Raw genomic sequence first — 13,420 nt, forward strand, 5'->3', positions numbered from 1 at the left:
CTAGTAGGGCTGTGTTCCATTTGGAGGCTGTGCTAGGCTGTTCTCACATTGCTAATAGAGACATATCCAAGACTGGGTAATTTATAAAGGAAAGAGGCTTAATGGACTCACAGTTCCACATGGCTGGGGAGGCCACACAATCGTGGTGGAAGATGAAGGAAGAGAAAAGGGACATCTTACATGGCGGTAGGCAAGAGAGCAAGCATGTGCAGGGGAACTGCCCTTTATAAACCATCAGATTTCCTAAGACTTATTCACTATCAGGAGAACAACATGGGAAAGACCTGCCCCCATGATTCAATTACCCCCAACTTGGTCCCTCCCAATGACACGTGGAAATTATGGGAGTTATAATTCAAGATTTGGATGGGGACACAGCTAAACCACATCAGAGGCTCAAGTACAGAATTCATTTCCTTGAGTTTTCCAGCTTCTAGGGGCCACCGTTTTGCCTTGACTCACGGTCCTTTTGTCTACCTTTAAAGCTAACAATGTTGCATCACTCTGACACTTCATATTTTTCACTTTGATCAAAGCCAGGAAGAGTCTTTTTTTCTTTCTTTCTTTTTTTTTTTTAAAAGAATTTAAGTAGTAAATTGGGGCCCTCTTGGATAATCCAGGGCAAACTCCCATCTCAAGTATTTACATTTTAATCACACTTGCAAAGTCCCTTTTGTCATGTGAATTAACAGAGTCCCAGGACCAAGTTTAGGGTGTAAACATTTTGATGGGACCATTATTCTGCTTAAGGCAGATTGTGACATGTCAAAGTCATAAGAAACCTTAGATTCGAATTTCTGACCTCTCACTCATTTTCATTTTGGAGTTCCTTCTAAGGCACTCTTTTTTGTGTGTGTTTCTTTGAGACAGAGTCTCACTGTGTCACCCAGGTTGGAGTACAGCAGCATGATCTTGGCTCACTGCAACCTCTGCTTCCCAGGTTCAAGCAATTCTCCTGCCTCAGCCTCTGGAGGAGCTGGGATCACAGGCACCACCACCATGCCCAGCTAATTTTTGTCTTTTTAATGGAGACAGGGTTTCGCCATGTTGGCCAGACTGGTCTTGAACTCCTGACCTCGGGTAATCCACCCACCTTGGCCTCCAAAGCACTGGGATTATAGGCATGGGCCACCGCACTGAGCCCCAAGGCATTCTTAATAGATGTGCATCCATCCTCGGATTGAACATCTGCTCATAGGCTCATAGCAAGTTCACCGCTTCCATGAGGTATTCAACATCTTGTTGACTTCTTCAACATCTCTTAAGCTTTTTTTTTTTCTTAATCAGGCTTGAGTCTGAAATTTTATAGAATGAACACAGCAAAAAGTTATCTGAACAGGACTTTTGATTGGCTCCACAGGACCACATCACAGACAATGCTATGTTTGCAGGCAGATTCTGCGTTTGCATTTGAATTTTTCACAAATATTTACTGAACCACTGCTTTGTGTCAGGAATTGGTTTAGGTACCTGGAATCTGCAGTGAGCAAGGCAATGTCTTTTCCCTCATGGAGCTTCCATTCTAATACTGGGGGTGCGGTGAGAATTCATAAATCAGTCTATATTGCAGTATCTCAGAGAAATGAGTGCTAAGAAGAAAAGCAAAGCAGAGTAATGTGAAGGTGAACAGGAGAGAATGATGGGGTTTTTCTACCAGAGACGGCCATTCACAGCTCTACTCAATGCCACCTCCCCCAGAGAGGGCTTTCTGACCATCTCAGAATATTTTATCACAATTCTTCCGAACCTGAGATATTAACCAAACCTTGTTTCCATCCCTCATTTTCTTACATGATCCTCCCTCCCTGACCCCCTGCCAGCCAAATTCCTTCAAGCTCAGGAGCTGTGGCATCCTGTTACCGTGCTTCAAGAGAATGTTGACAGAGTGGAACCAATACTTTCTAAAGTCTTTTTTTGGAGACAAGGTCTCACTCTGTCACCAGGACTGGAGTGCAGTGCTGTGATCATGGCTCACTGCAGCCCTGACCTCCTTAGCTCAAGCGATCCTCTCACTTTAGCCTCCCAAGTAGCTGGGATTACAGGTGTGTGCCACTATGCCCAATTATATTTTATGTATTTTTGTTTTTTTGAGACAAGGTCTCACTCTGTCACCCAGGCTGGAGGGCAGTGGCACGATTTCGGCTCACTACAACCTCTGCCTCCTGGATTCAAGCGATTCTCCTGCCTCAGCTTCCTGAGTAGCTGGGATTACAGGCATGTCCAGCTACACCTGGCTAATATACATAATTTTTGTATATTTAGTAGAGACAGGGTTTCACCATGTTGGCCAGGCTGGCCTCGAACTCCTGACCTCAAGTGATCTGCCTGCGTTGGTATCCCAAAGTGCTGGAATTACAGGCATGAGCCACCACACCCAGCCTCATTTTTATGTATTTTTATATTGTAAATACAAGGTCTTCCTCTGTTGCTCAGCCTGGTCTCAAACTTCTGGGCTCAAACAGTCAAAAGCATTTTGATTGGTCAGGGCCAGGTTTTGTGGATAATAGTCCTGACGTGCTTAGGGACTCACGTTTATGTCGCATGTTATAGTTACTGGAGAGGAGAACAGCCAATCTGTTGGGTCTCAGGTGAATGTTCCTTGGGGTGTATAGGAGAGTGGGGAGGGGACAAAGAAGGTGGGGTATGTCCCCTTATGTCCATGACAATTATATGTGTTAGGTATCAGTACCTAAAATTATGGAAAATGCTGAGGACAGGAATCACTTGCTGAAGGTTCCATAACCAGTACATGTCGTAGGTAGGACTATGATGCCATCTCTTTCTTGTCCCAAATCCACGACCCTTGATTCCAGCATATCTTAACTTTCCCCTAACTGAGTGTCTGCAGAGAGTTTTGTTTCCAACCTTGGGTCCTGGGGGACCCCACGTGTCCCAGGTGCCTTAATAGACATATCGGGGTTGATTTGAGCCAATGGGATCTGGCAAACAGAGAGGATGGATTGGTTTCATTAGTTATCTCATCACCTAGAAAATCCTTCTGAGATGTTTCCTTTGGGCTGGTTAACTTCAGACACGAGGGAGCTCATTGAATAGGAAACAGCTGAATGTTTCCAATTTGGCATGTTCCCCCTGACTAGCCCAGGAACTGGGAGCTATGAGGCTATGCCCCCAGGGTCCCCCTCCCTGCTCCTCCCTGCTGACTTTACCAGTTTTGCTTGTCTTGCTCCTTTGGTGGGAGGACAGATGCCTGCTACAAGCTGAGACAATCCTAGGTTGAATGCTTGCGTATCTGCATAATGGTCAGGGCAGTGCTAGACTTCGCTTCGAGGGAAAGTCTGTAATATAACCGGCTAAGCCTCAGAAAGCCTGCTGCAAACCTCTCTAATAAGGATCGAATCCCAGTGTGGCCGTCAAAACAGCTGGAAAAGTTGCAACCCTAGTCAAACGAGAAATTGGGCAAATATCTTGACACAGGAAAACTGCACGTGTACCCTGGTAGAAATTATACTTTTACAGTTATTTTTACATCCAAACATTATTCTTTGAGCGCCGTCATATTTTATGAAAACTTTTATTAACATTTCAAAATGACCTTACCCTCATGGTGGGACTGTCAGTCCCAGGAGCTGTAACCTATTTAAAACATTTTTATCTTTACAAACACAATAAAGTAAGCTGTCTTCAACAGATTTGTAGATCTCATTAGAGATACTTTTTAAGAAGGTAGTGCGTCTCTGGGGAAGATAATGACAGGTTGTAATCTTTGCATGCAAAGTTTTCAAACACGCACATTTTGTGCAAACGAATTATTTCATCTTTTTAGCATTGTCGTCACCAGATCTGCTTTGTAATTGCTCTGGTATTCAGCGGGGATGGCTAGGGCTCTGGCTGCCCTGAATAGGGCAAGATACTTTGGATAGGATGAAACTGGTGTTCCCCATACAGTAGCTCTCCATTTGGCTTGGCCATCGAAGGTGAGGTGAGGGCTTGAGCAGGACAGGGGCACAAGAAATCTCACGCAGACACCAGAGACAAATGACCTTTTCCTTTGACTAAAGCCCACTTGGTCTTCTAGGTTGTAAATGAGGCTTTTCCCTTGGGGAGTGACTAGCTTAGGTGGCCGTCGAGGTGGGTAATATTTCAAAACTGCTGCTCCAAAGGGCTAGTGTCCTAAAGGCTTCCCTGCTTAAATGGTCTTTTTATGTAGCGAGATAATGCAGCTTGTGCATTGCTAAATCAGGCCTATTTTCTGAGGAATGGTTGCATTCATGGCACTTCTAATTTGTCAGGAGAAATGCAGACCATCTCTCCAGGAGTCTGCTTAAGAGGACATCATTTCTCCACGAGCTCTGCCTTGGGTCAATGTGCAGCACGGTTGGCACTCCAGCCCCTGTTGCTTCCACCTCCTGGGGATGCTCTGATTTATTAGGATTAAACAAGCCATGTCCTCCTCCTGACTCAATCCGCAGGGTGAACATCCCTCGTCCTTCCCCTGCTCTCTCGCCCCTTTCTCTTCTAGAGCCAAAAGACAGAAGAAGGGTCACTTTACAAATGTGGTCTCTGTCTTGTGGGAAATGTTGCCGATGAAGTTTCACTCTGCCGGGCTGTGATGGTGACGTAGGGGCACAGGTGGTCCCAGAGGAGGCCAGGGTGCTGGACAGGCAGGCTCTGGGAGTGGCAAGCGGCTGTCTTTCTGGTTTTCTGATTGTGAGATGACAGTGAGACCACAGGGTTTTGGAATGCCAGAGGCGAAGCCAAAGCCGTTGGTAATTGACTGCTGTTCTTTCGGTCAGTGTCAGAACGGCGGATAAAGCCCAAGTGAGCCACACTGCTGAATGCCCCCAAGTGCTTATCTTATAATCATTGCAATTGCATTTCTCTTTGAGCCTCCTTCTTCTATGGATCTCACTTAAGGAAGCTCAGCTCTGGCTTGGCCTCCATATTAAAGCTTTCTGTTGGGTGTGGCTTTATGGTAGTATTATTATTTATCTTATGAATCATATAAATATGATCTGATTTCTACCTTGGGTCCACTCCCTGCCTTCTTACCTCCTTATGCAGGGCCTTTGTTCCTGAGGCTCCCCCCACCCCCACCCCCACCCCCACCCCACACCGAGACCTCCTTCTGCAAAATGCATGTACTCCACAGCTGACTGCTGGGACAAGACCCTGATTTTGTCCCTTAGCAATTTGTCACTGCACCTAAGTTACTCATCTCCCCTGTGGGCTAATAATGGGTCCACCTCCCAGGGCCATCGTGAAGACTGACCAAGTTAAAATACACACAACTCCAGGAATAGTGCTTGTCTAATGGAAAGCCCTCAGGAAGCACACTCTGCTTCTGCTGTGAATTGCCTGGGCTCCCTGGGGGAGATCTCCACTGACTGTTTTGTCTGGGTGGCCCTGCCTTGCTCCCTGGTCTCTAGCAGGCTTCCCAGCCTGGCCATCAAAACAGCTGGAGAAGCTGCAACCCCGGTCAGTATTTCCAGCCGGGACCCAGAAGTTTTCTCACCACCCAGGCTATTTCACAACAACCCCTGTGCATGTGAGCCCAGCCACAGCAGCAGGTCCCATGAGGACTGTGGAGCTGGGATGCAGGACGTAGGGCTAGTGAAGCCTTCAGCTCCCCTGAGTTGAGAGCCACACCTGCTTGTGTCAAGCCTGCTTTCCTGGGAGGCCCCGTTTGGCTGAGGAATGAGTTCGGAGTCATCCTGCCCAGCAGCCGTGGGCTGTTGGCCTTTGTCCTGGGGGCACATCAGGGTCTGGCTGCCTCAGATTCACAGCTTGGTGTGCAGAGCAGTGGAGCGTTCCTAGAGGAAAGCCTGTGGCCTGATGTGCTTTGAGGCCCATTCCTGCCTCTGTCTCTCCATTTGAATGATGTTTCTATACCTCTTTTTTTTTTTTTTTTCTTTGAGTCACTTTCTCTATCTGTTGCCCAAGCTGGAGTGCAGTGGCATGGTCATAGCTCACTGCATCCTCTACCTCCTGGGCTCAAGTGATCCTTCTGCCTCAGCTTCCCCAGTAGTTGGGACTACAGGCATGTGCCACTGTGCCTGGCTAATTTTTGAACTTTTTGTAGAGAGAGGGTTTTGCCATGTTGCCCAGACTGGTCTTTAACTCCTAGGTTCAAGTTATCCCCCGCCCGTGTCCCCCAGCCGGGTCCCCTGCTAGGCCTCCCAACACACTGGGATTACAGGCATGAGCCACCATGCCTGGCCTCTTTACCTATTCTTGAGTGTACGTCCAACTCAAGTGGCTTCCCAGTTCATCCACCATGTATTGTTGGCCTATCCAACCTACACATGCATTTTGAGGGCCTACTGTGTGTACAAAGACATGGGAAGCCAGGCACTCTCTTCCACTTGTTTTTTTTTTTAACATTGAAGCCCAGCTAAGAACACAGATTTGTTCATGAAATATCTTTTCCTCTGGCTTTATTCATTCTGAGTAAGTAATGAGTTCGGCGGAAGCTTCAGTCTTGTTAGGAAAAATTGTTCTAGGAACCAAAGGCATGAGGCCCAATCTCTAGGTTAAGTTCATTAGGCATAATATTAGAAAAAAAATTAGTTTTTTGTCTGACACCTTTTCCAGTGGGAGAAGCTGGATTGAAAAGTTTTCAACTTGGCTGTGTAATCCGGCATCACGAAAACTGCTGCCCTCCTCAACACACGTACATTTTAGTCTCCCCATCCTGGATTCTGCTCAACAGATCAGCCCTAATCCTACACAGGCACGGTGCAGTCTAGGATGGTTGTGTCGCAGGGTTGAAGACAAGAAAGACAGATGTGTGCCTGCCCCCAGTTGCGAGAGCGCAGCGGCAATGATGATGGAACAGAAGGCAAGAGGCTGTCATCGTTCACATCACAAGGACCAGAGACACCCTTCCTGGGAAGAGAGCTGACAAACCTTCTGTGGTAAGGGGTGAACATCCTTGGGAAGCCACAGAGAGCAAGGCGCAGTTTTTCATTGATCACCACCATCAAGATGCTCCCAGAATCGTGCTGTCTAGGAAACCATTTAAACCGGTGAGAAGAGGATACAGCATTTGACAATGGTTGTTTTGTTTCAAGACACATGCATTAAAAATATATCTGAAATTCGGGACACAAGGAATCTGAATAATGTTATTAAATTTCTTGTCGAAGAGGGTCTCCAGGGAGAGCGGCTCCGCTCTTTACGAAAAACTCGCAGAACTCAACTTGCGTGAACAAAGTGTCTTCGTTTCTTTTCTCTTTTCCCTCTCTCTTTCTGCTTTTTTTCATTTCCCACTTTCCTATTTCTCCTGAGGAGACAAACAAATCTCTAAAGGACTATTAAGTTGCAAATATATCGGAGCCAAAAATAGAAGATGGAGCCTTATAAACATTTTGCATATTTTGGTGTAATTTGTTGAAAATAGTACAAAATATGCTCACAGTTGGCATCTAGAATGCAAATATTAGGAATCCAGTCCCCTGATACGTTATGGTTTTTCAGCAGTATAGTGTGGGCTCGTCCAATTGCTATTGTGTGACTTTGTAGTTTGTTGGAGTGTGAATAATATCTGTGACTTGTTTCTACAGTATATTAGGGAGATACATGTCGCCAAGTATTATTAGCTCCTCTGGAGACTCCAAGGGACAAAAAAGCCCGGAGTGGAACTCAGGGAGAAACAGATACATATATTTTTAACGTCACTGATGCCAGTTGCTTTTCTGAGCAGTTTCCTTAAAATAAAAACCAGGTCGTGGATCAAAGTGTGCAGGGGGCTTTCATGTTCCAGAACACGGGGTTTAAGCGGGGAGAGTTTCAATGAGAACTGCAGTGCATGTTGGAACTGACGAAACACTCTCCCACCCGGGGCTTCAGTGAGCCTGACTGGTTTTACTGCTGACAGTAAATTTGTCTTTCCTTTCCCCTGACAGGTGAGAAGCCATCCTCTCTTGAATGGGGGCTCCCACTGTACATCTGGCACCCACTTCACAGGTGAGCCTTTCCGCTCCTCAATGATGTCTGGTAAGAAAAACAAGATGTCTTTCTTGGTTATAAATTTAACTCTTCTATGATTAGTCTGGGCAATTAGGACACCCCTGGGGTTCAGTCTAGGGCTGAGGCACAAGCTGGAAGTCTGATTAGCTCAGGTCTCTTGATGCTTGTTCCTGGTAGTAAATGCCTGGCACATATAGTATTGATTTTCATTTAGATATCTTAATGTTTCCAGACAATTCCGGCAGATGTGGGCTGAACTCAGATCGGCGGGAGCGCCGGTCTGCAATCTGCAAACATTTTTCTTGCCACTTTGTTTCATTTTTCCTAAACTTAACTGATTTGGAATCTGGAGATATAAATGAAAAATGCCGAGTTGGCCTATCAATCACGGCATGCACAAACATCGCCACTGCCCTTCCTAACATCCTATTACCACTGGGTAGTTGGCTAGTCAAACAGGAATAAAAATTACACTGCAAACATCATAAGTTAGGCTTGATTTGTTGAGCAAGTAGCCTGACAATTCGGTAAGAGTTATATACCTCAGCTTCGCTGAAAATCAGGCTTGTTATGGCTCTGGTACGTCTATAAAGATTGTTCATTTCATATAAAACAGCTACCTGCACTGAACGCCCTGAAAGGAAGAATGATGCTGGTTATAAATATAGAGGAAAATCTATTTGTCTGCCTCTTCATGCTGTTAGCAAGTCACACGGAGGGCGTTTCTCGGCAGCAGGGGGAGTTCTGTGCGGCCACCTTCCCCTCTGCCGGGCTGGCCTGGATTGAAGCGTATCATCGCTCTTTGTCATATGAGATAAAGCAGTGAAGTGTGACCGGTGCCACCGCCTTGCTCTCTGCCCACCAGGGGGACGCTAATGATATTGCAAAACTAGACGGCATTGCATTTAAACCAAATGCGAGGGGAAGGCTGTCTGTTGGCCGGCTGGGCCGGATAACAGTTAACGTCAGAAAAGATAAATAGAAATTATTAGAATGGTTTGGAAGGAATTTTTTATAGGGCAGGGTGGTATTCGTTTAAAGATACATTATTGGACTGTTATATCTGATTTCAAGCTGCTGGGTAATTAAAATGATTAACATCCCTTACTCATAGAGTTCAATTCATTAAAGTTTTAAGCACCCTTTGTGCTCAGAATGAGAGGATGGGGCATCCATGTTGACTCACGCCAGGAGTCACTCAGTTCGGCCCTGTGTTTATTTTCCCTGGTCTTTCAAGCCATGATGTCCATTTCTAAGCTGCAGGAGCACACTGGGTGGAAAACGTCAGCCTTAAACATTCACCGCGGTAGGATCTCTCATTCAGAGAGGAGGAATGGAAAGGAAATAGAGAAACCCAGAAAATTCTGCTAACCCAGTTGCTGGGACCCAGAAAATTCTGCTAAGGATGTCACCCAGGTTCTACCCAGGGTGTTCTCCCAGTTGCTGGTACCTGGCAAACCTTTGCGATTTTGGACTTAGCAGGCATGATCAGAACGTATGTCTAGCCCTCAGGTATGCAGTGTCCACAGAGGATCTAGGCAGAGCACCTACATCTTGCAAACCTGCCAGAGCATGTTGTGGGGATACAATTCTCATTATTATTTCAGTTAAAAGGCACTAAAAATATGTTGTTCCTGTGCCATCTTTCTTAGTTTTGCATTTTGACATATCCAGCACCATGTTGGTGAATAAATGGGATATTTTAAAGAGCACACTCATTTGATGGCAGAATAAAAATGGTGTACTCTTTAAGGTACATGCTCTTTTACCAACTCACTCCCCAATGTTCAGGGACAGAGAAAGACATAAACTTGTTTTCTCGTCTCCTGCATAAAGTCTAGTCACCAATAGCAGTGATCCGCAAGGCTACTTGGGAAGCAAACTTATTTTTAAAGGCAAATATATGACTTGGAATTTCTTACCTTTTGGCAGATTCTGGGGGAAGTCGACACCAGCACTGCCTAGCTGTGTGACCTTGAGCAAGACAGTTAGCCTCTCTGAACCTCAGGGTCCTTCTCCGCAGGCTGGAGATTGATATATCTTCACTATCAGGATATGAGAGTGTTATAAGTTGGTGCTTGGTACAATGCTTGGCCCAGCCTGGGTGCTTCATGCATAATAGCTACTATTGTTAGTATCCATTACGATGTGAATAACAGTCATTGTAGGCACTGAGAACCAATGGGAGGTATGCAAAATGGAGCCAGGCTTTCCTAGCCAAGGGCCCCAGGAATGTGGCCCATATGGTAAGCTGGCATTTTCTCAGTTGGTGAAGAGTTATCCAGGCATCTCCTTACTCAGATCATTCGCTGGCATAGAAACTTCTGGAAAAACTAGTTGCAGCCAATACTTCATTTAATTGATGTCAAAAAGCAAGAGACAGAGAAAGTATGCTCGTAAATATTGTTGCAAGAGTGGGTTTTGGATCAGTGTTTGGGGAAACTGACCGAGTGATGAATGCCAGGGAATATGGGCAGGTCTTCCCACATATGGGGGTCCTAGGCACAGTCTCTGGGACTCTGCAATTGCTCTGCTTTTCCTGGAGTAGGGGGGGACCTGAGGCTACTGCTGGCCCACACACAACAACTCTCCCTGCCCTTTTTCCTGTATCATTGCCCTGAATAGAGAGGTCTCTACCAGCTTGGTGGAAATACACGCACCGCTGATGTATCCATCTTTTTTTCAGGTGGGATGGCGAAACATGCTGACTGGTCTGGGCCAGTCAAGGTAAATGTTTGCTTTCCTGGCATAATAACACCCCTCTCCATCTGCAAATGGCCTGGTTGGCACAATAAATTATATGCACCCCAAGTGGCAGGCATTTTAGGCATTGCCCCAGGTGACTTGGAAACCCCACTTAAAGTTACAGATTGGGGTCCGGGAGCTTTGGGAGGCCAAGGTGGGCGGATCACCTGAGGTTGGGAGTTCGAGACCAGCCTGACAACATGGAGAAACCCCGTCTCTACTAAATATACAAAATTAGCCGGGCGTGGTGCATGCCTGTAATCCCAGCTACTTGGGAGGCTGAGGCAAGAGAATCGCTTGAACCCGGGAGGCGGAGGTTGCAGTGAGCCGAGATCGCACCACTGCACTCCAGCCTGGGCAACAGGAGTGAAACTTCATCTCAAAAAAAAAAAAAAAAAAAAAAAAAAAAAAAAAATTAAGTTACAAACTGGGAGAAGCAAGATCAAAGAGTCTGTTTCAGGGTTATCTGTGTGCAGCCAAGGCCGTGATCAGCACATGTTCAAGGGACAGTAACAGTGATGTGTTTGCTCCTAGGTATGAACTCTATGCTCATCCTAAGAAAAAAAAGGAATGTTATAAAAAATATTGCTGAAAGTGTATACAACAAGTGTTTACTTCTGGGGAAAAAAGCTCATTTTAACTCTTGAGACCTAGTTTATTGGTAAATTTAAAAAAATAAAATCAAGGCTCACATCTATTTTATGACTTGTTGCTCAAGATGTTCTGCTCTGAAATTCTTCAGAATGGCTTTGGTGAGTGTCAGATCAAAGTCTACATTTATTACATCAGAAGAGCTGTTTCAGCTTGGACTTGGCAGTTGTCTAAAAGAATATCAGAAATTAAGAAGAATAGAACATAAGTAAACAATGATTCTCTTTCACCCTTTGTTTGGAGAGAGTTTTTTTCCTTGGGGAAAAATGTAGCTGTCTCATATCCATGTCATTCTAATCAAAATCACAGACTCACATATTGTGTTTCCAAAGTCAGGTTTCCAAGCTGGGATGCGGTTGGTTGGAGGCTGTGTGGGTGGGTTGGCCACAGGAATGCTCCCTTTCCCCTGCTTGGATGCCCCACATCCCTGACCACTTATTTCCACTGCCACAAGCTCATGTGATATGGTCCTATCATGAACCTGAGAAAAGCCAAGGACTTTATCCAGTCTTACAGGGGCCATGCACGAACACCAGAATGGAAGGTTTCTTTCCTCTCTCTTTTTTATTTATTTATTTTTTTAGAGATAGTGTCTCACTTTGTCACCCAGGCTGAAGTGTCTGTACTCACTGCCTAACATGGTGGTGGGTGTGCTGCCTGGGCTCTGTGAGGTTGTGTTGAGTGACAGAGCGGTCATGATATGATCTTTTTCTGTGTGTGCTATTTTAGAGGTGGAAAAGGGTGACCTGAGTCATCTTAACTTCCCTCTTGGTGTTCCCATTGATTGTGGGATTCTGGTGGGGCCATGGACAGATTCTTTGCAACGTGTATGCCTGGCCCTTCAGGTAGGGTGGCCATACACATTGACCGGTCTGGGTCAGTCAAGGTAAATGCTTGTTTTCATGGTATAGCCACACACCTCTCCATCTGCAAAATCATCCAGTTGACACAACAGATTATATGATCATCCCAGGTGGCAGGCTATCATGGCTCACTGCAGCTTCAATCCCCCTGGATCAAGTGATCCTCCTGCCTGAGCCTCCTGAGTAACTGGGACTACGACGTACATGCCACTATGCTCAGCTAATTTTTGGAGTTTTTTTGTACAGACAAGGATCTTGCTATGTTGCCCAGGCTGGTCTTGAACTCCTGGGCTCAAGCGATCCTTCCACCTCAGCCTCCCAAAGTCCTTTGATTAGAATGATGAGTTGCTGTGCCAGGCCCTCTTTATTCTCCTTAACACATTCACTCTGATGTGAACACAGTCACCTTTATTCCAGGGTCCCTGAGATGTGTGTCTGGGCAGTGTGCTAGCGTGTATTCAGCTCTCAAGCTGTGCTTTGCTGCTTATTAGCTGTGCTCCCTCAGGCCCATCCCTTTTCTTCCTGTTCCCATTCTCTCACCTTCTGATGAGCAAAATTAGGCCTGGATTATGTGTGACGTTTGTTACCAGAAGAGTGGGGAATGGTTTCCCATGACACCATATGGGTTTGGAACCCTTGCTGTATGTAGTAGCTACTGAATGAGTGCTTAACAAATGAATGAACACATGGATTGATGAAGGAATACAAGAGCAACACAAGGCAGTGGCTGGTTGCTGGTGCTCCCTGTGCCTGGTACGGATGCTGGAGCCTGGGTTGGCTCGCCCATTTGGAATGTAACACAGCTGATGCCAGCTGCAGGGTTTCACATCCAAAAGGCCAGGCATACATGTTGCAAAGAATCTGTCCGTGGCTCCAACAGAATCCCCCAAGCTCCCAATCCCACAGAATTCACAGTCCCACAGGAATGGAGTTAAGATGACTCAGGCCACGCTTTTCCATCTCTAGAATAACAGAAGAAATGAGGAAGGCATATCATGACTGCTTCCTCACTCAACGCAACTTCACTGAGCTCCGGCTGCACACCCACTGCCATGCTAGACACTGGGGTACTGAAATTCAGAGCCATATTGCCCACCCTCAAGAGCTGGAGGGAAAGTGAAGATGCGAATGATTACCATGAGCAATGCAACGATGCAAGTGGCAGAGTCTGTAGCTGATACCTTCCTTTGCCCGTCAGCACTCACTCCTTTCCTTTCTCTTCCCTGTTCTCA

General features: G+C 46.0%; 1 protein-coding gene across 1 annotated transcript in view; it reads left to right on the top strand.

The window, feature by feature from the left end:
- Positions 1-8,413, top strand: part of LOC111553945 — a 36,518-nt gene extending 28,105 nt beyond the window's left edge. Inside the window, exons 2-4 of the mRNA XM_023229111.1 lie at positions 6,797-6,986; positions 7,866-7,926; positions 8,162-8,413. Of these exons, the coding sequence (XP_023084879.1) occupies positions 6,797-6,986; positions 7,866-7,926; positions 8,162-8,394 (484 nt within the window). The 3' untranslated portion in view covers positions 8,395-8,413. The remainder of the gene's footprint in view (positions 1-6,796; positions 6,987-7,865; positions 7,927-8,161) is intronic.
- The last annotated feature ends 5,007 nt before the right edge of the window (positions 8,414-13,420 follow it).

This window comes from Piliocolobus tephrosceles, chromosome 21, assembly GCF_002776525.5.
Source record: "Piliocolobus tephrosceles isolate RC106 chromosome 21, ASM277652v3, whole genome shotgun sequence".
In the NCBI taxonomy this organism is placed as follows: domain Eukaryota; kingdom Metazoa; phylum Chordata; class Mammalia; order Primates; family Cercopithecidae; genus Piliocolobus; species Piliocolobus tephrosceles.